This window comes from Lipomyces doorenjongii (assembly GCF_038497915.1).
Source record: "Lipomyces doorenjongii strain NRRL Y-27504 unplaced genomic scaffold V1508scaffold_83, whole genome shotgun sequence".
In the NCBI taxonomy this organism is placed as follows: domain Eukaryota; kingdom Fungi; phylum Ascomycota; class Lipomycetes; order Lipomycetales; family Lipomycetaceae; genus Lipomyces; species Lipomyces doorenjongii.
The window spans coordinates 1-21,343 of record NW_027118150.1 but is presented as its reverse complement, the minus strand read 5'-3'; the positions used below and the strand labels follow the sequence as shown (position 1 = coordinate 21,343).

The window sequence follows — 21,343 nt, the reverse complement described above, 5'->3', positions numbered from 1 at the left end:
GCACATTTTAAATCGTGCGACAATACGCTTTACCGGATTCAGACCATTAGTAGCTCGAGCCAGTTACAGTGACGCCATGGGATAGCCCAGATATCCCTATTATTGACGAAATGTCGCGACAGGCGCTATTCCCAAGAGAAGCCCCGTTGCACGTGATCTGGTGCGGCGCGTCCGCGTGATTGATAGCTTCGACTCCGAGACCCGAGAGTTAAGGCCTAAATGGAGATTGACAGGAATCAGACTCTGCTGCCCGGTGGGGAGAGCGCCTTCTGCAGATGGCGACGACGAGTTCATTATATTGCCAATAGAGGGAGCATGCAGTTAGCGAGCGGAACGAACTCACAGTGAATCATCGCCGTGTTCGCAAACAGGGTGTCGTACCGACTGGGAGGACCCTCAGACTCGACTACACACGTTGCGCTTACAACCGGCCCGACTTTTGAGATCGTGGCCGTAGCTACGAGTATCATTAGAACAGTTTATCTCGCCGATTGCGAATTAGATTGCGCTTCACCCACATAAGCTCAGATATCCCCGCAGGCCACGAGTGAGAAATTCTGCACGGCTCCTCACCGCTTCTCACCGACCTACCAAGACGGAAGGCTCCAGAAGCCTGTCCCAGATTTGTTCTGATCTCTCAGCGTATTGACCCGCAAATACTGCAAATGCCGTCCGATATCGCCAGCTCGGTCTTTCACGTGGCCGGAACGGCTGCGAGAATAGCAGCGCTCACGGCGACGCATTCTCAAATTCTCTGGTTCAAGATTATCTCGACGACAAGGTAAATAGTCATTATCCATGAAATATGCCAAACAAGCGGACACATGTCTAACTCACGTCTCAGCTTTCGAACGGCAAGTACGGCCGTGTTTATCGTCGTCACTGCCCGTTTGGCGGCAAAATCCATGCGAGAGCTACGAGCTCGTGGTATCTTTGGCTCCGTCAAGGACTTGTACAACTTCTCCGCGCGCAAGTTCTTCAGATTTATGATGACACTGCCTGGCATCAGCGAGAAAGTTAACGCTGAACTCGACAAGACCTTAACGCGTACAGAAGAGGAGATGGTTCCGCGTGGTCCAGGTATTAGACGTCAGCTTGAACTCCCAAAAGACGGGTGGACTGATGAGCAGGTTACGACTGAATTGCAAGAACTGGCCGACATGAAACACTCCCTATGGGAAGCAGGTAAAGTGTCGGGTGGGGTCTACCATGGTGGTGAGGATATTCTGAAACTGCAGACCGAGGCCTACGGAATGTTCTCAGTCGCGAATCAGCTTCACCCGGATATCTTCCCGGGTGTTCGAAAGATGGAGGCTGAAGTCGTAGCTATGGTTCTGCGAATGTACAACGCACCAGAGTCCGGAGTTGGCACGTCAACATCTGGTGGTACCGAATCGCTTTTGATGGCGTGCTTGGCTGCCAAGATGAAAGGATGGTATGAGAAGAGGATAAGCGAGCCTGAAATCGTCGCGCCAGTCACTATTCACGCTGGGTTCGACAAGGCTGCGTACTATTTCGGTATTAAGCTCAGACACGCCCCTCTGGATCCTATTAGTTATAAAGTTGATCTGAACGCCGTCAAACGCCTCGTCAACTCCAACACAGTCTTAATTGCTGGATCAGCGCCGAATTTCCCTCACGGAATCATTGATGATATCGAGGGCCTGTCCAAGATAGCTCTGAAACACAATATCCCCCTGCATGTGGACGCGTGTCTTGGAAGTTTCGTAGTGCCGTTCATGGAGAAAGTCTACAAAGAAATTGATCCCACTGTTACAGTGCCATTAGTAGACTTCAGAGTGAAGGGCGTTACATCGATCTCTTGCGACACCCATAAGTACGGATTCGCGCCAAAGGGCAGCTCCGTAATCATGTACCGTGACTCGAAGCTACGGCGCTACCAATACTTCCTGGCGACTGATTGGTCCGGAGGTGTCTACGCTTCTCCGACCCTGGCGGGTTCGCGACCAGGGGCGCTTATGGCTGGATGCTGGGCAACCTTAATGCGAATTGGCGAAAACGGATATATCGAATCATGCCGAAACATTGTCTCTGCCGCGCGCAGTATACGACTCGCTATACAGAGTGAGTTCCCAAGCCTCTATGTACTCGGACAACCAATTGGCTCGGTTGTCGCGTTTTCATCCGAAACGTTGAACATCTACGATATTGCGGATGGGTTACTTAAAAAGGGGTGGCATTTATCTGCGCTGCAGAACCCGGCCGCAGTTCATATCGCTTGCACACGGCTGACGGTAACGGCCGCTGGGGAACTGATTTCTGATTTGCACGAAGTTGTGGCGCAGGTTGAAATGCACACTACCGCGGGAGAGAAGAAGCCGCAGGGCGATACTGCGATGTTGTATGGTGTTGCAGGGAGTATCAGTACGAACGCCGTTGTGGACGAGCTGGCTGTAGGGTACTTAGATATTTTGTACAAAGTGTAGATTCGTAAGTTGTTGTGACTGACTAGTACTGTGTGGATAAAAGTGAGTAACTGAGATTGTAAATAGATATGCTTATATTAGTATCTGTAGGTAGATAATCATCGGTTACGTTAAATGCTACATTATTATATATCCCAATGCCAAACAGCTCTAGCAATTGCAAAACCTAAATGCGAAAGTACATACCCAACACGATCATGTAGATGCACCCTTATACAAAAGCAAACATGCACTCGGGATTATTAACCGGAACAGCAAGGGCAACCAAGACAAGACCAAAATCAGATGAAAGCATTAATTTTAACATTCATTAATACTCGGACGATGCATAGCCAGGCATCCGCAGCACAGCCGCTTGCTCGGCCTCAATCTCCAACGCTGACCGCCTAATCTTCTTGGTTTGAGTTGCTACGTACCAGACCCACAGACTACCTATCGAAGTTGACAGGATTAACAGGCCTATATTCACGGGCCGCGGATCCCGATGGAGGACCTCATGGGTAAGATGATCGAAGCCACTTTGGGCAAAGTTGAATACTCCCGATATTGTCGAGATAAGACCGTAGACTTTGCCAAACGTATCGAATCCAAACACTTTAGCGCTGTAGTCTGAGGCGGCGGTGTAAAACAACGACCTGTAAATGACGAAGATACCGACATTACCATACGCAGCAATTATGGATGGGAAATTTCCGAGAATGCCCATCGTGGTTCCCATGCCGAGTAAGACACCAAGTGCGACAGCCATGGAGTAGTTGTCGAGTAAATATCCAGCGATAGGGACGGTTATGACTCCACCAACTGGTAGCGCGATATCAAACACTTCGTTGATGCGGCGCGCAATATCTGGACTGTGAAAAATGAAATCGTACTGAGCACGGATAGAAGCGACAAAATAGTTCAATCTGAGCATCTGAATCATAGTGAACAAGCAGAGCAACATGAACCACGGCGTACGGATCTGCTGTAGCGCGGTATGCCCATGAAGAGCACCCCAGACACCTGATATTCTGAACTTGGCCATCTCCTCAGCATCATATTCGTATATATCCTTTCGGTCCAGGTCCCGCTCGCCATCAGATAGCAAGGCTACCTGCTCGCTCAAAAGCATATCTTCAATTTCACCGCCGCCCGTCGCAGTCTTATCGCGGCGCAGAGGGTCGATGCCTCCGGTTCTCGAATCAACATCCAAAGCGACGATGCTGGACGCGTCCACCAAGTCAAGATCATCGTCTTCCTCACCGAACTTTGCGATGTTTCCGCCTGGCTTGTAGCTATCTTTCGGCATAATTGTAGCACTGGCTACCACAATGAATATAGGCACGATAAGATAAAGCAAGAAGAATGCCTTGGGATGGAAACGGCCATTCGTCTCATCATAGATCAGACGATAGAAGAGATAAATGCCGGTGGATGAGTCAAAAGCACCGGTTAGCAGGGCCAAAATAAGACCTGAGTAGGCAGGGAAAGCATTGGATAGGTGGAACGACGAAATAAAGACAAAGGGGCCACCAAATGCGAGAATGATGTAGCCCCACACATAAAGATCCAAAAGCATGATCTTGTCCGCAAAAGCCAACATCAGAGCACCAACACCAATCAAAATACCACCAATATAGCCACAGATTTGAGGACCGTATTTGTCAAGAATACTACCCACAATAACGCCTGCAATGTTGGTAACGACTGAAGCACATGTGAAAATAAAATTGATCCGAATCTCACGAGCCGAGCAGATAAAATCCACTTCGTTCTCTTCAGGCGTACATCGGTTCATGTAGACACCTTCGCGGAGCCAGACGGTCTTGAGAGCGGCAAAGCCCTGGAGATGTTAGTGGCTAAGAGCGTATCGAACCCCATCAAGATATACGTACGAAAATCGGGCCCGCGGCAGTCAAACACCATATAAACGCGCAAGAGATTTGCAATAGTCTCCTAGAGACAGGGACATCAGGGTAGTGAGGCATGGCGTAGATTTGGATGTGTGTGCGTGACAACCCGCGAAATGGAACAGCAGTGATGAGGTGGCAACAGCAAGACTAGAGTGAATACGCTACTTCTCAGTAGAGGCGTATGAGTCGACTAGAAATTGTCATCAGAGCATAGAGTATGGTAATTAATAATGCACGACGATATGATGTAGTAGACTGAACTAAGGCGTGACTGAATCGAGAAGCAAGCGTACTTACAAATTTTGGTGGGAGGTGCAAGCGACAGAGGGCTAGGGCTTGAGAGTGGGAGTGGCTTTGACGATAAGACGGCCAGCGATGACCTAGTATCACACTAATGAGCCGCACCATCGGCCTCACGCCAAAGTCACCGTCGCGCCGACACTCGCCACCCTAGAAGCCCAGCTAGGAGCGTACATCCAGCGTGGCTCCGGTAGCAGCCACCAAACCTCGATCTCTTTCGACAGCTCGCTCTCTGTCTCCTACGCAAGATAAGCTTTAAGCCTCGGATGCCAAGCAATTTGGAGCGTCGAGGCACGCTACTATCTGTACCTAAATTCTTCTAGCGACGTTGATTCGATATCTAAATCTTACCCCCGGGGCAGAGTCTATGTATTTCGGCATTCTACACTACAGATTTTGCGATCAAGGAATAATCAATGAATGCCAAGTTTTATTATTATACATGATAATGCAATGGATCCAACCGAGACGCCCGCCGAACAAACCTCATATCGTACAATCTCCTTACATATATTACACTACTTGCGGGCCCCCCGCTTATTGCTGTGCGCCTTTTCCTGACAGGCTGTCGAACAGTACCAAACTCCGGACGGTGGCGCCTTCAATCCCACACAGCCATAATGGAACCACTCATACTGACAATCTGGATTATCGCAAGCAACCATATCACCATAGGAGACCTGCTGGCAAAAACAATATAGGGCGCTGTCGTTATTCTCCTCATCCTCTTCTTCATCTTCTGCTGACTGCTGCGCAGATGATTTCTGACTAGTTCTGCTGTTGGGCGTAGGCAAACTCCCTTTGAGACTGGTAGCCTGTACGGCACTAGCCGCTGATCTCGGCACAAGACCCGACCGACTAATCTGATTTACAATTGCGGCTGCAGCACTACGATCACCAATACCGCCAGTATAATCCATCGCTCCAGGTGTACCGGCACCAGCAATCAACCCGGCCCCAACTCCACTCATGGTCTGCCTTGCCAGCATCGACGCCGACAGTGGGCTCGCAGTATTCCCAACCCCAGGAGTTCCTCTCAACGACGAGACCCCGCTTCCAATTTTCTGCTTTTTAGTCGGTCGCTGCATGTTGGCAGCTATTGACGCCGCATTCGCAGCCGCTATGTCAGCAGGCGTCGCACCTCGCACCAGTCCACTACCCTGCGGTATAGGCGACAATCGCTTCTGGTGATGATGGTGATGATGCCCGACGGCTGCCACCGCCTGTACTGCAGCAGTCGCCTGAGCTGTACCAGCAGCAACTTGTGCAGCACTATGTGTGTTCGGCACTGTCGATAATGCACGCATTGATGTCAAAATGATTGGTTCTGTACCAGGTGCCAGTATTCCGTCATTCTGCAGTTTTTTGATTTCTATATCCAAACGCTTCAAATGGCGCGCAACCTATATATCACGTTAGTGGATTCGCGTTTGTGCATATAATCCATATCGCCGATATAATGGCGTCATACCAAATCGTTCAATTTGCTCGCCAGCTCGCATTTCTCTTCCTGTAGTTTCATCGCAGTCTCAAAGTCCGTAATGACTTTGGTGTTATATTGCGATTCTTTAGGATTTTCCGCCAACGAGCCATGTGCGCGGATGTGCTTCTGTATCGCATTATCGTTATGTTGAATTCGTTTCTTTAGATTGTATAATTTTATATCCTTGGTCTTTATCTCCTCCAGATAATGTGCTACTTCTTCCGGGACATTCGCCACTATCATATATTAGTGACAATAACTTTTACAAAATCAATTTGTAATTGTACGGCAATCCGATTAGTAAAAACAAAAAAGTGTGGGGGTGGGGATAGGGGGGAGGCAGAAAACATCCTTACATTCTTGCTGGAATTGTTCCAACACATAGGCCGCATCCATAGACATTATGGACTTATTCGCAAGGTCTCGATCTGCTCTTGATGGATGGCTGTTAATATTGGATGGATTGTATATATTGGTGGCGACTTGACGACCTATATCTTAGCCGATGGCGTTGCTGATTGATTACTAAAGAAGCTTGTTCTCATCTTGCGAATTTAGGTGTACGACTCAGCCCGATCTCGTAGGTTTAGGGCTTGCGGGCAACAACTTAGATTGGATTCCTTCTGCAGGTTTGTACATTCGATTCAATATAATTATGTAAATGGCAACTTCACAAAACAATTACTAATATTTGAGGAGACAGAAAAATTATGTGGTCGTCCGTGACAATCCTGTCTGATTGAACGCCTTGAGATACTATGGGAGTTCTAAGACATCTAAATGGAAATAGCAGTTATGCTATTATGCCCTGAGAAATCATTTTCAAGCCCTAACCCGCCACAATGAGAGCCGCAGATATGGCGGCGCCGGTGCGACTGCCCCCCAAACCTCTTGTCCTTGTCAAAATAGGCTTATATGGGGGCTGCAGAAGCAACGCCTGCCTTGTCACCTATTACCGTCTGCTGCATCACACTATATTGCTCTACGACATATTTTGCTGTGAAAAAAGCTAGTTGAATGACGGCAATGGTTTCACGCCGATCATCTTCCTTGTCGTCCCTCGACTCGCTACTAAGCGACCTGTCATTCGCGAGCTACGATTCCACCAGTGGATCAGTATCAACACTATCCATAACCACACGTATAAGCTCACCATTACTATTAGTGGAAGAAGAACAAATATTTGAAGAAGAGATAGAGGCAATCGAGGACGACAATCTCTTCTTGCAATTCCTAATATCGCTTATGGAACCCGACAGCGATGGCGCTGTGGGATTGTTTTACTCCTCTTCTAACGTTACAGATTATTCAGAGTCTTTAATTTCGCCAGCTAATGGGTCTTCAAATTCAGCGGATATGTCTCCATCTCCTGAAGCTGCAAATATTCTTGCTAAAGACGTCGCAGATGGGCCGATGCTTCCATTATATTTGGGTACGCCGGCATTATCGCTTTATAGCGAACAAGAAGCAACACCGCAGCAGGAGAGATCCACGTCATTGTTGCACTACACAGCTCCGAGCACTAGAGTTTCTCTAGTCTACTCTGTCAGTACAAACCGCCCAGCTCCATGGTCCGGACATTTAACGGAGCTGGAAGAGAATGCCTTGTACTCTCTGAAAACGAACATTTCGGACATGTCATCTCCAACATATACCCCTGAAGCTCATTCTCCTACCGAAATGACACTCCGGGACCACCCAGTCATTGCCAATCAACAAACCCCGCCATATGATCCTAGCCTAGATTCATTATCATCATCGGGCAAGCGTGGGCAGCGACTACCTTTACGACGACGACGCTCACCTATTTTCTAGCGAAGAATTATCTACTGCCAGAGACATATATAACAGCTTCAACAATCTATTCCACCACGATACTGTATCTTCGGATCGGTTGTTCACAACAGACGCTTACAATTACGCGGTCGTCCAGCCGGAGGAGATGGTCCTGGGGGCGACATCACCTTCCTATGGTCTGTTGCAACATTTTGTCGAGATGGAGTCGACACAGATGTTTGGCTTCCAACTTTCTGACTCATATGTCATTGATGAGAACAAACTGTGATTATAACTAATATTGGTATATCCTTGCAAAATATTTCGAAATACGATTATTTAATATTGAATATTTATGTGAATTTTGTAGTTTGACAGATCTGGATCTTAGTGAGCATTACGAATGTGAAACTTTACGATGCTATTGAGTGGTCGTACATTTAAATTCTCAATCATTGATATGCAAGGATTATTATGGTATGACGGAAACGACGCTCATAACCGTAAATTCCACCATTTCGTGGACCCGAAGAGTCGTCGCGTATATTTCTTAGTCTAAAGGCTAAGCCTTAGTCTAATCCGACGGAGTAGCTGCACTTAGCTCTCTCTCTACACGACACGTCGGATGATAGTCGGATTGCCACTCAAGTCTGAATGTATATTGTTTCAACCAACCTTGATAAATGGCGCCCGTTGTCTTTATTTCTAATTATAGAATCTTGAGTTATTGACTATGTTCTAGCCATGAGTATACGTGTATATGGTCTCCATACGTGTATATGGTCTCCGTATTCTTCACTTGTCTTCAATTACAGGATGCCAGTGCATTAGTAGGATAATTTTGTGTATTAGTCTCTTGTCTGATGTTGCGGACTAGAGAACCATCAGTTAAAGCGCCTGAAAATTTCACAGGATGATCATTGGAATGTACACACACTGCCACGCTTACCGAAGCGAAATTTGAAACCAAAAAGAATTCATTATCATCTTTGAACGTTATGACGTAGTCTTTGCAACAGTTCTAGAGGGACGGGATCTAAGAATATTTCTTTGAATAATGCTCGCAACTCCAACTTCTGTCAACTCCAGCATCATATCGTACATGTCATCCATGACAAGGTTAATACATCAACTCACTTATCGTACATATAAAACCCCTCGTAAACTACAAATCGCCACTAAGTTCTCGCACGACTTTGATATTCTTCGAAATTGCGACTTTTTCGCACTTCCTCATCGTCCCAGATATATGGTCTACTGTGATCATAACTTTCACTCCAGCAATCTCGTTGAGGAACGTAAGTGCTGCCCACACTATCCGATAGTGATCTCTTGACACGCGTATTATACCTGTAGACGTCGCCTGTGAAAAATATTTCACTATCACAATTGTTAGCATATCATATCTCAGCAGTGCGAAACCAAACCGTTCGACAGCCACTTACAGCTAACGCTCGCTCTAACTAGTCCTGCCCCCAGATCTCCAAAATTTCGATTTACAGCGTCCCTAAAAGCAGTGTTCACCGCATTTAATGTAACACCGTCCGGTGCGGGTCGCCTCTGTAAGAGTGTCCTCATATCTTTCCCTAAATTTCCTTCTTTTCCTCCCGGTAATATATTCCCGTCCGATAAAGGCGGTGCTTTCTTAGTCTGAAATCGTGGCTGTACATTAGACGCACTGGAGTTTGAAGGACTAATGGCGTCTATATCATCAAGGACGGGATAGTGCACGGTGAAGAGAATATATCGCGATTTGAAGCGCACCATGATATATGAAGGAATATAGTGCCAATCTCTCCGACTGCGCACTAATGAGGATACATAACGCGACTTTGTCCGTCGTTTTATAACGCAATATAGTCTGATGCGCACGTACATTCATTCAAGATTTCCCCTAACCCGCATCATCAAGCATCTTAATGACAAGTCCTAATTTACGAAGCGAGAGCACATATGGCTTCTATCTTGAATTATCGTAGCAATCGCGCATATATATGTACTTTAAAATAAAGAGCAATTGAAACAAACTGAGCACCAAATGGAAACTATATCAACAAAGCTTCCATCTGACAGTGTCAATACTGGCGCAACACTGTTTTGGATTCCCATATTTAAATACGCCAAGTTCGCAATTTTACGTTTGCCATCACACCTCCGTCGTCTAGCAAGTCATAAACTTAATTACAACTCATCGTGGTCCGCTGTGCCCTCCTCGGGCTCAAGAGTAGTCTCCCCAGCGTTCTTCACAGCGACCGCCCAGCCGTCAATTCCGTACTTGCCATGATCTCGGACAAAGTCAGCGAGAGACTTGACGGATCGGTCACCCTCGTATTCGATCGGGTTCGACTTGTCGCCAGCAGGGTACAGTTTTATGGTGGGGAACCCGCGAATATCATCTGGGATATCGTTGTTAGGTGTGTCGACTTTGGCAATGACTACCTTGTTCTTGAGCTCTTCGTCGTCCCAGAAAATGCGAGCAAGTTCGTCGTACTTGGGAGCAAGATTCTTGCAGTGGCCACACCAGGTGGCATAGAACTCAATCAAAACATCCTTGTCCTCGTCAAGAACGATTTGGTTGTAAGTGTTTGCAGTGACAATCCAAACCGGGCCGTCTTGGGTTTCCGGTGCAGGCTGACTCTTAATTGTCGGCGAGAGGTCGCCGGATTCGAAGAGCCCGAGAAACTCGGTAAGACCATCCTTGGTGATATCTTTCGTCTGATCGTATGCGTATTTGTAATTGGTAGAAATTTCCTGGATCGCAAACGCGGGCCATTCCTGCTTCAAGTTGATATTCTCAGCGTGTTGGCCGTACATCTTCGCATCGATAGTGGCAATATTGATCACACCGCGGTATTTTCGAGCCAACGGAAGCAAAATCTCGGTGAATTTCTCCTTGTCCTCAGTGTTGTCGATGAAGAGGTACGCAAGAGGAATGCCGGACTCAATATAAGAAGTGTATGTCGAAGGACCGACTTCGCCGAGCAGAGGCATAGCCTCTACCTTGGCAAAGTTTACGAGATCCTCAACAGTGAACTCACCCGAGAAAGGGAGTTTATTATCATCGAAGGATTTATACATCACAACAGACGGGGCAGTGACGCCCTCAGCAGCCGCCAGCTTTTCATCGGAAGTGGCACCAAACAAGAAGCTGTCACGTAAGGTATCCGCAACCTTAGTGAAAGTCTGATTGGAAGCATTGTCGCTGAAATATCCAACCAGAACAACGTCGTCGGCAGTCTTGAAGTTCTCCAAAGTGTCTTTGTCCAGCGACGACACAGCTGGCAGGCTCTGCTTGATCATGTACGAGACTATAGCATCGGCCTTTCTCTGGCCGGTGTAAGGCGAAACCAAATCCAAGCCTCGGAATACCTTCAGTGTGGGGAAGCCCTCGATGCCTTGTTCGTTGCACAGCTCATTCTCGGCCGTGCAGTCGATCTTCGCGAGTGCGATGTCCTTGTGCTTCTCCTTCAGCGTAGTTGCAGCCTCCTCATACTCAGGAGCTAGAGCCTTGCAGTGTCCACTAAATACAGATCAGGTTATTAGACATCCAATTGTCGACATTAATATGACGATCATTAACATACCACCACGGAGCAAAGAACTCTGCAAGAGTAAGGGGGTGCTCGGCCACGAAAGACGCGAAGTCGTCCTTGGTTAAACTGACGACATCTGACGCAACTGTCATCGAAGCAGCTGCTAGAACTATGGAAACTAAAGACACCTTCATTATTATTGTGTAAAATCAATGAAAATCAGATCCCTTGTTCTGAACCTTGTGATCCGAGATCAATTGTAGCAAGCAGAGAGTGCCATAGACTCCAAACGCCTAAGTTTGGTTTGCGTAAAGTCACGTGAAAGAGAGCCACCTGTTCTCAACTCCTGGTTTTGTCAAGCCGTTGACTAAGCTGAGCTATTATTTTGCTGACAAGCGCATGACTAACCACTATTCCGTCAAGGCAAACTGTCCTCAACAACACATCCTTTTCATTATGTAATAGAGATTAATAAGGCATTTCAGCAGTAGAAAATAGGGCTGTTGGCGATGTCGATATGGTATCGACGATATCGGCAACGATACCATACATATAGTCTGCCTCCTCACTTTCTCGCCGATAAAATTACGAATAGATATGGGCAGGGGGTTGATCTTAGCCTATATATTATCGGCATATGGTCGATTATGTCGGTTAGAAATCTCTTAATTAGGATTAGCTCGTATTCCATCGTCATCATGGGATATAGAATTTGGATATCCGCAACGACTCGACGCTTAGTCGGCCTTTTTAAGAGCACTTTCGAGAGCACCTCGTCATGAAGAAGACCACAAAGTTGACGCGGCTTCGTGCGCCGTCCAGGGGGAGCGGTGGGGCCGATTTTATACACATGTCGGCCTATGTTTTGACATATTCCATACGAACTCTGTTTACATCTGAGATATAAATTGCACTTCAGGTGTTTCTGGCGGGTAGGTTGAGGATTAAGGTCCATATTTGTTGCTTAAACAGGCAAAAGAATCAGCGATTTGGACCTGGAGTTTTGTTCCATTCGGGCTATGTGGGCCACTGGCTAGAATCAGATATATTGCATAAAACTGTACATTTTGGAACAAATAATCCAAGGATAAAACAAGGTGTAGGATCACGTAATTGAATCAGATTATTTTTATCAATATTTTATCGGCGAATTTATAAGCCGCCGATATAGTATTCGCAGTGAAAAAACATTGCCGATATCGTATCATCAACATAAATGAGATTATTGGATAGGATTTTAGGTAGAGTAGACTAGATACACAATCATTACATGATTAATTTTTGTCTCTCGTAGAAGATGAAGATTCTTGGTTGTCCATATCAATGACGTCAGCGTCATTGCTATGCCCGGCATCAATTAGAAGAACTCGCCTTTTCTCTTTGCGCTTTCTCCTTACGTCCAGCACCTGAATGAAGCAGGCTAACACGACGTGCAAGATACCCGTAACCATCGAGAAGATAAATCCCACAGTAAATTTTGGTGCCTTCGTAACATTGAATGTGAATATAGGAACCCATGCGAGAAATACCTGACCGATACAATTCATACTCGCAGTGATAATTGATCGTGCTTCGCTGTCATGCTTGACCACATCCGAAGCCCAACTCATTAGGAATGTACTCATTGCAGTTTCTGCACCGTCGATGAAAAACGCATAAAATCGAGCACCTTCAGAAACATTCCACACGACCAGGATAATACTTCCCGATGCTACCAAAGTTGCTCCCAGTAGAGTGGGGCTGAATCGATCTCCTGTCTTATCAGAATAGTAGCTTCCAATAACCGTCAAAATAATCGCAATGGCTTTACCGACAGTCGGATAGTTGTTAATCTGGGAGACAGTGTAATGTCGGTCACTTGCCTTCAAGTACAATGAGAACGGAGTGGTTCCCCAGAATTGGTTCTGGTCATACAAGCACCATGCGAAAACGAAGCAATACCAAGGCCATCCTCTGAGAACACGCGTCAACGCTCGCCAGTTGATTTTTTTCTCTATCTTCATAATGCCTTCCTCTTCTAGCCGTTTATTAGCAAGCTCGATCTCACTCTGCTTTAGCCACCATGATGGTCTTGTATTATTAGGCTGGTTCGGAAAACATGCGTAGCCGATTAGTGCACACGGAAAGGTAATGCAAAAGCAAATAATAAACAACCAGCGCCATCCCTCAATACCATGCCGACCATTCAAATGGCTGTAAGCTGCAGTCTGCAAATATCCTGAAATCATTGATCCTAAAGGAGCCGAAATCTGGAAAAGTGCCATTCTGGTGCCAAGCTCATCGCGCTTGTACCACGATCCGATGACATAGATGACGCCCGTAAACGCAACTGTCTCTGTAGCACCTAAGAAGAATCGACAGACATATAACTGTTTCAAGTTGTGAACCCACGCGCAACCAAAGGTGCTGATGCCCCAAAGAATTTCCATTGTCGGAAGGATCCGAGAGATCGGAAGACGGGTCAACATGAAGCTGGCAGGAATCATAAAGCTGAGATATGAGGAATAGTACACAGCGGTCAAGTAATTGAGATCATTGCCTGTCAGGCCAATATCTTCCTGCATACCGCTGGCACGACTTTAGTACGGAGATTACAGGTCAAACTAATTGGGAACGTACGTGACATAAGCATTAGTTAATGCTTGATTGTCCAACGTCTTGGTGAAGGTCGACAGGCATCCAAACAATAAGATCGATAGGTCAAGCTTGAACACAAGTATCTTCTCCTCTCGAGAAATGCCTGGGCGGTACCAGTGCCACCCTTCCATCAATTTCTTCGTAATTGTCTTCTCCTGCGGAGCAGGAACAGCTTCGTCAAAGCCAGCGACCGACGCGAATACGCCAGCCTCCTTGATCTCGTTACTAGATACCATATTAAGATTATGCAGACAGAAGTCGAACGCAGAAAGGACAGATGGTAGACGATTTAAAGCTATATATCAAACAGAGAACGATAAGTGCGGAGGAACGGTTATCAGGAAAGTGAAGAACAGAGTTGCGCTAATGTATGGTAATTCCGGCTTCGGCTAGGCGAGAGGACGACGCCAACAAACTTGGCTAATTAAACGGCCGCCACGGCAGGGGAGGGGCAAGAGCACTTGTATCATGGATAGGTTCAAAGGATGTCCAATCCAGGCTAAGACCATGATCTAGTTGATCGTCGTCAGTTCAATTCGCCGATAGAGGCAGATTATCAACTTCGTACTGTAGCTGCAAACGTCAGCCTTGGTTGTCGTGTTCACCATGTTCCCATGTTCCCGGCTTCCTGCCCGGAAAGACAAGCTTTCATTACCTAGCTCGAAACCATCAGCGGGAATCCTTGATTGCGATGTGACTCAGATGGCCGCGCCAGGTTTGCCCCCCTTGGAGATAAGGCGGCTCCGGTAGACAAGAACTAGAGCCATGGCCGGTGCGGCTCAATTCCATGCTTCAAAAAGCGCGCATTGGATCTGGTCAACTTAAGTCTGTAACTGATCAAATTATACATAGACAATAGACAGATCCTCTCTCATTGTATAGAGCGGCTCATCAGAAGAAGTACACAAAGAAAATATAAGAAGTCAATCTGTCCTGTGTACATGAAGACAATAACATAAACTAAATGTAAGTGTTTTTAGAGAGTGACGATTACTCTACAGAAATTTGAACGAGAAACAAGACGATGCCGATTACGCCCGACATACGATAATAACCCGGGATGCGATCCCTTTGCCGAGATCGGTTTAGAAGACCGACCCCGTGACTCTTGTCGGCCACCTGATGCATAGTGAGAAGTTAATGCATTGATCGTCCGAGAAGGTGCGGCTGGTGATTTAGTCGGTCATAACCCTTACCGCAGCGACGCACCGCCCATGTGCTTCATATGTTTACCCGGGGGGGGACTGCGCAGCGTGAAAAAGGGACCATGCTAACATCTGCGTCATACATTTTAGGCGTCGTAACCCACGCCCCAACTACCAAACCGCCCCGGAAGTGGATTCCCCGTTTTATAAATTATCTTCGTATAATTAGACCTCCACCCTTGAAGCTCGCTTACCTAGTTCCTGGCACGAAGGTTTTTACAGCTCCAGATATACCGCTGCCGTTTTGTTTTGATAACGCAATTCAAGCAATTTCATCACAAGCATGTCGACGACTCCGCCAATATCCCCACCGCTTCCCCCACATACAGTCCGGATTAAACGAAAGCGGAACCAGGATCCATTGCAGGCACTGCGTAAGAATTGTTTTTGCTGTGCGAGTGGATCGTGAAGCTAATTGGAGATAGTCCTCGGGCAAGGCTCAGCGAGCAAGCGCAGCCGCACCAATTCATACGGTAAGCAACAATTGAAACCCTCTATTCGAAAGAATCTCTAACATCGTCGATTAGTTTTTAAATTCGCAGCGACAGAAGAAGCACCTCGCCATGCTGGTGCGATTACCCTCCTGGAAGCGCCTCCCCCGCCGCCGGTACGCAATACTTTAGTGATTTAATATCCACATGAGTCTGATCTAGATTGTTGTCATACAGGAAGAGGAGACAAAAGAAGTCTCCAATGTGCTGAAAGCAGCAAGAAATATTTTGAATCCGGCGCGGTTATTCCGCTTCCCGACGCGGAAACGACGGGCTGAGAGTGTTCCTGACGAAGCGGCACTTAGACAACCACCCCTAGAACGCACGACAGCATCGCCAACACCGAAGACACAGCCTCAAAATCAAATTTCGCCAGTGCCAATTAAGCCCGCTGAGCAATCAGTGCCAGTATCTCAACATCGCAACGAAATACCGAAAGTCAAGGTTCTGGATCAGAGTCCCCCTCGGCGTCCGATAGCAGTTCCGCGCTCACCTGCGGCCTCACGCAGGAGACGGAGTAGTACCGCATCACTGTCACTATCGCCTACATCATCCTACCAAATGGCGACAGCAAATGAGGATGAGTTGCAGAAAATGGTGGATCTGTATCTCCAACTGAACCACGAAGAAGATGTCAGTAAGCCGTGTTCGGCGCTGAAACGGCCGCATCATCATACAGTGATCGACACTTTCAAGGAACAGCGGCTACAGCAGCTTACATCAGGTACTGCGTCTCCCGACCACAAGACGCGTCATGTCACTGGCACGGACTCTCACATGGCCGCCCAGAATCAAAGGTTGGCACAAAGACTCGAAGCCGCTGCCCAGAAATCCCAAGCCAGAGCCGGCGGTGATCCAGTAAGAATAGCAAAGCTATCTGATGATGTCTCCGCAGATTCGGAAATAGAAGACTACGTTTACGACGTGTACTACAGAGAAAAGTTCTTGGGCAGCACCTGGGATGGTGGTCAATATGGACTTTTGTAGGTCTTCCCTTTCATTTTCTGTCTTTTTGCGGCCTGCAATCGCTCGGATATTGTTGGTAAGAAATGACTGCTGCGATGCATCTATTGCTTCTCGCCTGTGTGCGTTTATCGCATGGCTGAAAATTTGTGATATATTTAGCGATCGTTTTCTTACTTAGTGACGTATTCTGTTACACATGCTTACATCTCAACCAGGCTTTACAATTCCGACAACGACTTTGCGGACCTAGTGTTTGACGACTACGACGACGACGATGAACTCCGTTCCGACGAGGAGGACTCGAATGCTGAGGATTTTTACAAAAACGACTACCCTGACGAAGACGAAGGCGGCGAAGACAATGCATTTTTGTCGTCTTCGTTAGAATCGCATCCTCGAGCAGACGAGGAAGATGAAGTCGATGCGGATGATTTCGACGAGTACGACTATGATAGATGTTATCAGCGGTTTGCGGACGACGACGGGGACAGGTCTATTGAGATGGGCGCGACATTGGATGATATTATCGGCAATGAGGACGACGGGGACGAGTACGCTGGCGGAAACAGTAGTGCTGGTGGGTACGATGCCGAGGACGATGATCTAGATGATTCGGACAGATATCGCACGCGGCCACGACAGTGGATGCCGAGGACATCCGATTTTGCGGACGACGAGGGCGGCGCAGACGACGATGATAGCGATTACTAGGCGGGGGTTTCGCAAGTGGATGTATTATAAGAGTTTATTGTAAATACAGCTGTCAAGGACTAAAGGGTGTCATTGTGCTATACATATTCTATTTCTTACATTAAATTCTGATGCATGAATCTACTTGATCTTAAACAGCTTCCTCCACCAGTCAAATGGCAAGTGTGTGAGTCCTGGACCCCGGCTATCCGCGATTTCCATCTCGTTGGGTGGAGTGGCGGACGCTGACGGAGACAGAGGTGATGGCGAGGAAGAAGAATGTGAAGGAAAGCTCGAAAGAGAGAGTGACGACGACGATGACGACAAAATTGATACTTTTTTCGGTTGGACGGTCGCGTCACCAGCAACGAACTTACTAGGTGTCAGCACCGGTGACTCGCAGTTTATAAACGAGTTCAAATCTTTGGGACTCGGGGACTCAGGAGGTGCACTCGGCCCTGGCGCAAACGGGACTGAAGTCGGCGGCGGCGCCGGATGCGTACCACTCTCATCCTTCTTCTCCCCACCATCACTCCCCGGTACCTGTTTGGCAGACGAAATAACCTCATCAATTAACCCAATTTGAAGCGCCTCATGGGGGTCCAAATAATTATCGTCCTGGATCATAGCCGCGATCTCCTCCAACTCGTACCGTTTCGCAAGCTGATCTTGATAAAACTTGTTCGCCTGCTCTCGCATCCTCAAAATCTGTCTCGTCTGGATGGCAAGATCGGAAGCCTTACCCTGCATCCCAGTATTCGGCTGATGAATCATGATCCACGCATTCGGCAACGCGTACCGGAAACCTTTTTCACCGGCCACCAGTATCAACGACGCCATTGAGGCCGCGAAGCCGACGCAGATGGTGTAGACTGGACATTTGATATACTGCATCGTGTCGATTATGGAGAACCCTGCGTGCATTTCACCGCCCGAGGAGTTGATGTACATGAATATTGGCTTTGTGGGGTCCATTGCTTCAAGGTAGAGGAGTTGCGAGACGATCACTGCAGCCATTGAGTCGTTGATCTGTTTGGTCGTTAGCACTTTTCCGGCAAAATAATGGGAACAGGCATACGTCGCTATAGAGCATGATAATGCGTTCGTTTAGTAGTCTGCTTGGTAGTTAGTCCATGTAGATTCGTCAGTGTGCAAGTGCACTTGCCGACTGAAGATGTCGAAATAGATCGTCCCTCCATTTTTCTAATCCGGAAATTAGTATTGCATTCCAGATCATATCATATCATATCCATAACACACCTCTCGACTAGGAACTGTAGGCACATGAATTGACTGCGGAACACCAGGAATGCTGCCACGATTCACCCGCGGATCACGATCGTGTCCGGGAAAAGTCCTGAATCCGATACTCCTACTTGACGAGATAGCTGTGTAGCGTGGTGAGCACGGCCTGCCGATCTGAGTTACCAAGTCTTTACTCCACCTCAGTGGAGTTCGGCGGATCATAGAGGTCGACGTAATTGCACGCAGTGTGCCTATCAGTAGTGATTCAGTAAATTCAATTGGGACTCGCCGAAAATGGCTTCTGTACTGTCTATTCAAATGGGCAGTAATTGTACTGACCTTTTATAATTCCCTGGCGGTGAATGGTAAATGCAGGAGAGGTATGTGTTGATGTGAATTAGCTTTGGCCGTGGATAACTCATCACCACAAAGCACCTGAATTGCTATTCTTGGAGCGTAAGCCCACATGCACAACATTATTCCACTATTACCATATGTTTGGTGCCGCCACCATCATTTGTTTGAAATTTATGTGCATCTACTAAAATTTACACATTCTCATCTAAAATGCTATATACACCAAAATACCCATGCAATGGAAATATCGCAAACTCTAGAATTGTAACTAATCTCTAATATGATACACTTGAAGTTACATACACCCAACCCAAACCTATGCATCTAGCAAACCCAATGTACATCAGAAATTTCTAGTGAAACAAATACTTTTCGTTACATCAAATAAACCACCACTGTTAACTCCGCATTGAAAGGAACCCATATAAAACATCTCGTCCGATTTGACATGATAACAAAAACGCCAGTTATGTAACACATTTCCGAGAAAGACCATGAAACAAGTCATGCAGTCATATTGTGCTGTGATAGTGTAGAAAGAAAAATTGCGACCAGTGGCGGCTATAGCAAACCTAGCAGGTAGGCGAACGACGCGACACCACCTGCCACCACCGCCGCGTCGCGGGCGTTCGCAGTGGCAGTCGCAACGCTCACTGACGATGTCGTCGAGGCTCTCACAACCGGGACAGCTGTTGAAGCAAAGTTCGGGCCGCAGTAGACATTGATTTGTTGCGCAGCAGGGACGTAGGTCTGCGAAATGGCAAGCGACGTGTTACCCGCGTAATTCAGGAAAATTGACATGATGTTCTGCGAACACGACGAGCAACTCGGTCGCGTGCCCCCAGGAAGTGACACGTCGAGTGGGAGGTAGTAGAGGTACGAGTCACCGGGATTGGTCGAGTTCGTGACGGAGTCCACATAACAATACGAACCTGACGTGGATTGAAGACAGCCGGACGAGTAGAGCATGCTGTAGGATGTGAATGCATTGTACGCCTGTCTGACAAGCGGGTGCTCGAGCTGATAGTCTGTCGCGCAATTTGACGACGCGACGAGTTGTTTCGCGTAGTTGTCCATAAGCGTCGTGCACTGCGTCCCGTTAACAGCGCAGATCATATCCATGGCGCTAGATAGCTTGAAAGCGCCTTGCTTCACAATTTGGAAGAAGGATTCGGAATTCTAACAATAACGCAAGTGTAAGTACTCGAGCAATTGAAGCTAGGACGAAAATCGGGGCGTCGGGGAAGGGTGTTTGGCAAGTGCCAAAAATAGAACATCTTGTGAAAACAGATCACGTAACTAACCTGTAGGAAAAACGAGAACGGGTAGCATTGAATGAAACTTTCGGATGCCAGAAAAGTATTAAAAAATTCCGGGCATGATTCTTCGGTGAAGTTTTTGCCGAGACTCGCATCGAACGCGTAGGGGATGATGGTATTGTTGCTACTGGAAGATGATGTTGACGGGGAGGAGGTGCCACGCTTCTTGAGAACATGCGATGGACACGGACGAAGCGAACGGTCTATCAGCAATATATCCTGCTCTTCTGACTCGGCCGATACCAGTGCGGTGAGGGCGACTACGAGCAGTGCGAGAAGAAGCCGGGGGCCGAAGCAGGCGCGTCCGGGAGACGCGGCTGACGGGCCGTTGAACGGCATTTTCAGTGTCGACGAGCAGGGATAACAAGAGTACAGGAGACAAGCAGGTAGATGTCGGAGACGGCGACGAGCGGACTGGACTTGACTGGGAAGATCGCGTGTTCAGACGAAGAGTGTGCCGGAGTAGCGCGTGGTGATTAATGTACTATTTGCTTCCGTTCGCCGACGTACCAATAATCTCGATGGCCACTCGACACCGCCGACGCAACAAGTCGACACAACGCGACTATGGTGCCTAAAGGTTAGTCCCGACAATCGTACCATGCCATTACAACTTTGAAATAACACCACCAGTTTTGTGGCTATAAGGCTCAAACTAAAATTATCTACTACTTGTGCGGCAAAACCTAGATAGTGGTATTTTTTGGCTTCCAAATTGAAAATTGGTAAATATTTGTTCAATGAAAAATGGGGTACATTGGTGCTTAACTATGGGAAACGAAAAATTTGGCCGCGACACATTACCCTACCTTGCCATGTATTTACCTAATTAGGCTAGCGCAACTAGGATCTTGATGGGAGGGCGGCAACGTAAGTATAATTCTCATCGCAGACTTCCAGAGAGCTTCGAGCTTGTCTGAGGGATACTGTAGCGTTTGTCCGGTCGATATGTGGCGCTTCATTGTTCTGTGATATGTTCGGTTATTGTTCGCGTTGGTTTGC

At 47.3% G+C, this 21,343-nt stretch overlaps 10 protein-coding genes across 10 annotated transcripts; 3 read left to right on the top strand and 7 right to left on the bottom strand.

Annotated features, from left to right (window-relative positions):
- Nucleotides 1-220: 220 nt before the first annotated feature.
- Nucleotides 221-2,593, top strand: V1508DRAFT_464284 (pyridoxal phosphate-dependent transferase). Its single transcript, XM_066942894.1, has 2 exons — nucleotides 221-781; nucleotides 845-2,593. Exons 1-2 carry the CDS (start codon nucleotides 666-668, stop codon nucleotides 2,445-2,447), a joined length of 1,719 nt encoding a protein of 572 aa, XP_066793139.1. The 5' UTR covers nucleotides 221-665; the 3' UTR covers nucleotides 2,448-2,593.
- V1508DRAFT_457962 (major facilitator superfamily domain-containing protein) lies at nucleotides 2,498-4,667 on the bottom strand. Its single transcript, XM_066942699.1, has 2 exons — nucleotides 4,322-4,667; nucleotides 2,498-4,269 (listed from the first exon to the last, which is right to left on the bottom strand). Exons 1-2 carry the CDS (start codon nucleotides 4,412-4,414, stop codon nucleotides 2,758-2,760), a joined length of 1,605 nt encoding a protein of 534 aa, XP_066793138.1. The 5' UTR covers nucleotides 4,415-4,667; the 3' UTR covers nucleotides 2,498-2,757.
- A 382-nt stretch (nucleotides 4,668-5,049) lies between these two features.
- On the bottom strand, nucleotides 5,050-6,653 carry V1508DRAFT_425537 (inhibitor of growth proteins N-terminal histone-binding-domain-containing protein). Its single transcript, XM_066941453.1, has 3 exons — nucleotides 6,479-6,653; nucleotides 6,111-6,358; nucleotides 5,050-6,042 (listed from the first exon to the last, which is right to left on the bottom strand). The coding sequence occupies exons 1-3, from the start codon at nucleotides 6,522-6,524 to the stop codon at nucleotides 5,158-5,160; spliced, it is 1,179 nt and encodes a 392-aa protein (XP_066793137.1). The 5' UTR covers nucleotides 6,525-6,653; the 3' UTR covers nucleotides 5,050-5,157.
- Nucleotides 6,654-7,148: 495 nt separating this feature from the next.
- On the top strand, nucleotides 7,149-8,187 carry V1508DRAFT_406516 (uncharacterized protein; the record flags this gene model as incomplete). Its single annotated transcript, XM_066938777.1, has 2 exons — nucleotides 7,149-7,890; nucleotides 7,943-8,187. The coding sequence occupies 2 exons, from the start codon at nucleotides 7,149-7,151 to the stop codon at nucleotides 8,185-8,187; spliced, it is 987 nt and encodes a 328-aa protein (XP_066793136.1).
- A 497-nt stretch (nucleotides 8,188-8,684) lies between these two features.
- V1508DRAFT_425535 (ribonuclease P/MRP protein subunit) lies at nucleotides 8,685-9,757 on the bottom strand. The gene is made up of 2 exons (XM_066941452.1): nucleotides 9,344-9,757; nucleotides 8,685-9,278 (listed from the first exon to the last, which is right to left on the bottom strand). The coding sequence occupies exons 1-2, from the start codon at nucleotides 9,663-9,665 to the stop codon at nucleotides 9,064-9,066; spliced, it is 537 nt and encodes a 178-aa protein (XP_066793135.1). The 5' UTR covers nucleotides 9,666-9,757; the 3' UTR covers nucleotides 8,685-9,063.
- Nucleotides 9,758-11,776, bottom strand: V1508DRAFT_425533 (thioredoxin-like domain-containing protein). Its single transcript, XM_066941451.1, has 2 exons — nucleotides 11,483-11,776; nucleotides 9,758-11,418 (listed from the first exon to the last, which is right to left on the bottom strand). The coding sequence occupies exons 1-2, from the start codon at nucleotides 11,623-11,625 to the stop codon at nucleotides 10,080-10,082; spliced, it is 1,482 nt and encodes a 493-aa protein (XP_066793134.1). The 5' UTR covers nucleotides 11,626-11,776; the 3' UTR covers nucleotides 9,758-10,079.
- A 929-nt stretch (nucleotides 11,777-12,705) lies between these two features.
- Nucleotides 12,706-14,199, bottom strand: V1508DRAFT_406513 (major facilitator superfamily domain-containing protein; the record flags this gene model as incomplete). Its single annotated transcript, XM_066938776.1, has 2 exons — nucleotides 12,706-13,999; nucleotides 14,051-14,199. The coding sequence occupies 2 exons, from the start codon at nucleotides 14,197-14,199 to the stop codon at nucleotides 12,706-12,708; spliced, it is 1,443 nt and encodes a 480-aa protein (XP_066793133.1).
- A 1,123-nt stretch (nucleotides 14,200-15,322) lies between these two features.
- Nucleotides 15,323-17,061, top strand: V1508DRAFT_283336 (uncharacterized protein). The gene is made up of 5 exons (XM_066936526.1): nucleotides 15,323-15,647; nucleotides 15,699-15,746; nucleotides 15,801-15,880; nucleotides 15,942-16,806; nucleotides 16,946-17,061. Exons 1-4 carry the CDS (start codon nucleotides 15,557-15,559, stop codon nucleotides 16,749-16,751), a joined length of 1,029 nt encoding a protein of 342 aa, XP_066793132.1. The 5' UTR covers nucleotides 15,323-15,556; the 3' UTR covers nucleotides 16,752-16,806; nucleotides 16,946-17,061.
- Nucleotides 17,062-17,461: 400 nt separating this feature from the next.
- Nucleotides 17,462-19,147, bottom strand: V1508DRAFT_425524 (Clp protease-domain-containing protein). Its single transcript, XM_066941450.1, has 5 exons — nucleotides 19,005-19,147; nucleotides 18,681-18,916; nucleotides 18,586-18,623; nucleotides 18,499-18,535; nucleotides 17,462-18,449 (listed from the first exon to the last, which is right to left on the bottom strand). The coding sequence occupies exons 2-5, from the start codon at nucleotides 18,885-18,887 to the stop codon at nucleotides 17,562-17,564; spliced, it is 1,170 nt and encodes a 389-aa protein (XP_066793131.1). The 5' UTR covers nucleotides 18,888-18,916; nucleotides 19,005-19,147; the 3' UTR covers nucleotides 17,462-17,561.
- A 218-nt stretch (nucleotides 19,148-19,365) lies between these two features.
- Nucleotides 19,366-20,983, bottom strand: V1508DRAFT_392137 (uncharacterized protein; the record flags this gene model as incomplete). Its single annotated transcript, XM_066937950.1, has 3 exons — nucleotides 20,327-20,983; nucleotides 19,704-20,201; nucleotides 19,366-19,671 (listed from the first exon to the last, which is right to left on the bottom strand). Exons 1-3 carry the CDS (start codon nucleotides 20,678-20,680, stop codon nucleotides 19,366-19,368), a joined length of 1,158 nt encoding a protein of 385 aa, XP_066793130.1. The 5' UTR covers nucleotides 20,681-20,983.
- Nucleotides 20,984-21,343: the final 360 nt, after the last annotated feature.

Bases quoted from the DNA above. Each gene is read 5' to 3' on its own strand.
- V1508DRAFT_425535 (XM_066941452.1), bottom strand. From the start codon at position 9,665: ATGGTGCGCTTCAAATCGCGATATATTCTCTTCACCGTGCACTATCCC. The intron at 9,279-9,343 runs GTAAGTGGCTGT...CAATTGTGATAG, and splicing joins AGTTAGAGCGAGCGTTAGCT to TGAAATATTTTTCACAGGCG.
- V1508DRAFT_425533 (XM_066941451.1), bottom strand. From the start codon at position 11,625: ATGAAGGTGTCTTTAGTTTCCATAGTTCTAGCAGCTGCTTCGATGACA. The intron at 11,419-11,482 runs GTATGTTAATGA...ATCTGTATTTAG, and splicing joins GAGTTCTTTGCTCCGTGGTG to TGGACACTGCAAGGCTCTAG.
- V1508DRAFT_425524 (XM_066941450.1), bottom strand. From the start codon at position 18,887: ATGATCCGCCGAACTCCACTGAGGTGGAGTAAAGACTTGGTAACTCAG. The intron at 18,624-18,680 runs GTGTGTTATGGA...TTTCCGGATTAG, and splicing joins CTACAGTTCCTAGTCGAGAG to AAAAATGGAGGGACGATCTA. The intron at 18,536-18,585 runs GCAAGTGCACTT...ACTACCAAGCAG, and splicing joins TATTTCGACATCTTCAGTCG to ACTACTAAACGAACGCATTA.
- V1508DRAFT_425537 (XM_066941453.1), bottom strand. From the start codon at position 6,524: ATGTCTATGGATGCGGCCTATGTGTTGGAACAATTCCAGCAAGAAT. The intron at 6,359-6,478 runs GTAAGGATGTTT...AATATATGATAG, and splicing joins GGAACAATTCCAGCAAGAAT to TGGCGAATGTCCCGGAAGAA. The intron at 6,043-6,110 runs GTATGACGCCAT...CGTGATATATAG, and splicing joins CGAGCAAATTGAACGATTTG to GTTGCGCGCCATTTGAAGCG.
- V1508DRAFT_283336 (XM_066936526.1), top strand. From the start codon at position 15,557: ATGTCGACGACTCCGCCAATATCCCCACCGCTTCCCCCACATACAGTC. The intron at 15,747-15,800 runs GTAAGCAACAAT...ATCGTCGATTAG, and splicing joins CAGCCGCACCAATTCATACG to TTTTTAAATTCGCAGCGACA. The intron at 15,881-15,941 runs GTACGCAATACT...GTTGTCATACAG, and splicing joins AAGCGCCTCCCCCGCCGCCG to GAAGAGGAGACAAAAGAAGT.
- V1508DRAFT_457962 (XM_066942699.1), bottom strand. From the start codon at position 4,414: ATGCCTCACTACCCTGATGTCCCTGTCTCTAGGAGACTATTGCAAATC. The intron at 4,270-4,321 runs GTACGTATATCT...TAACATCTCCAG, and splicing joins CTGCCGCGGGCCCGATTTTC to GGCTTTGCCGCTCTCAAGAC.
- V1508DRAFT_464284 (XM_066942894.1), top strand. From the start codon at position 666: ATGCCGTCCGATATCGCCAGCTCGGTCTTTCACGTGGCCGGAACGGCT. The intron at 782-844 runs GTAAATAGTCAT...CTCACGTCTCAG, and splicing joins AAGATTATCTCGACGACAAG to CTTTCGAACGGCAAGTACGG.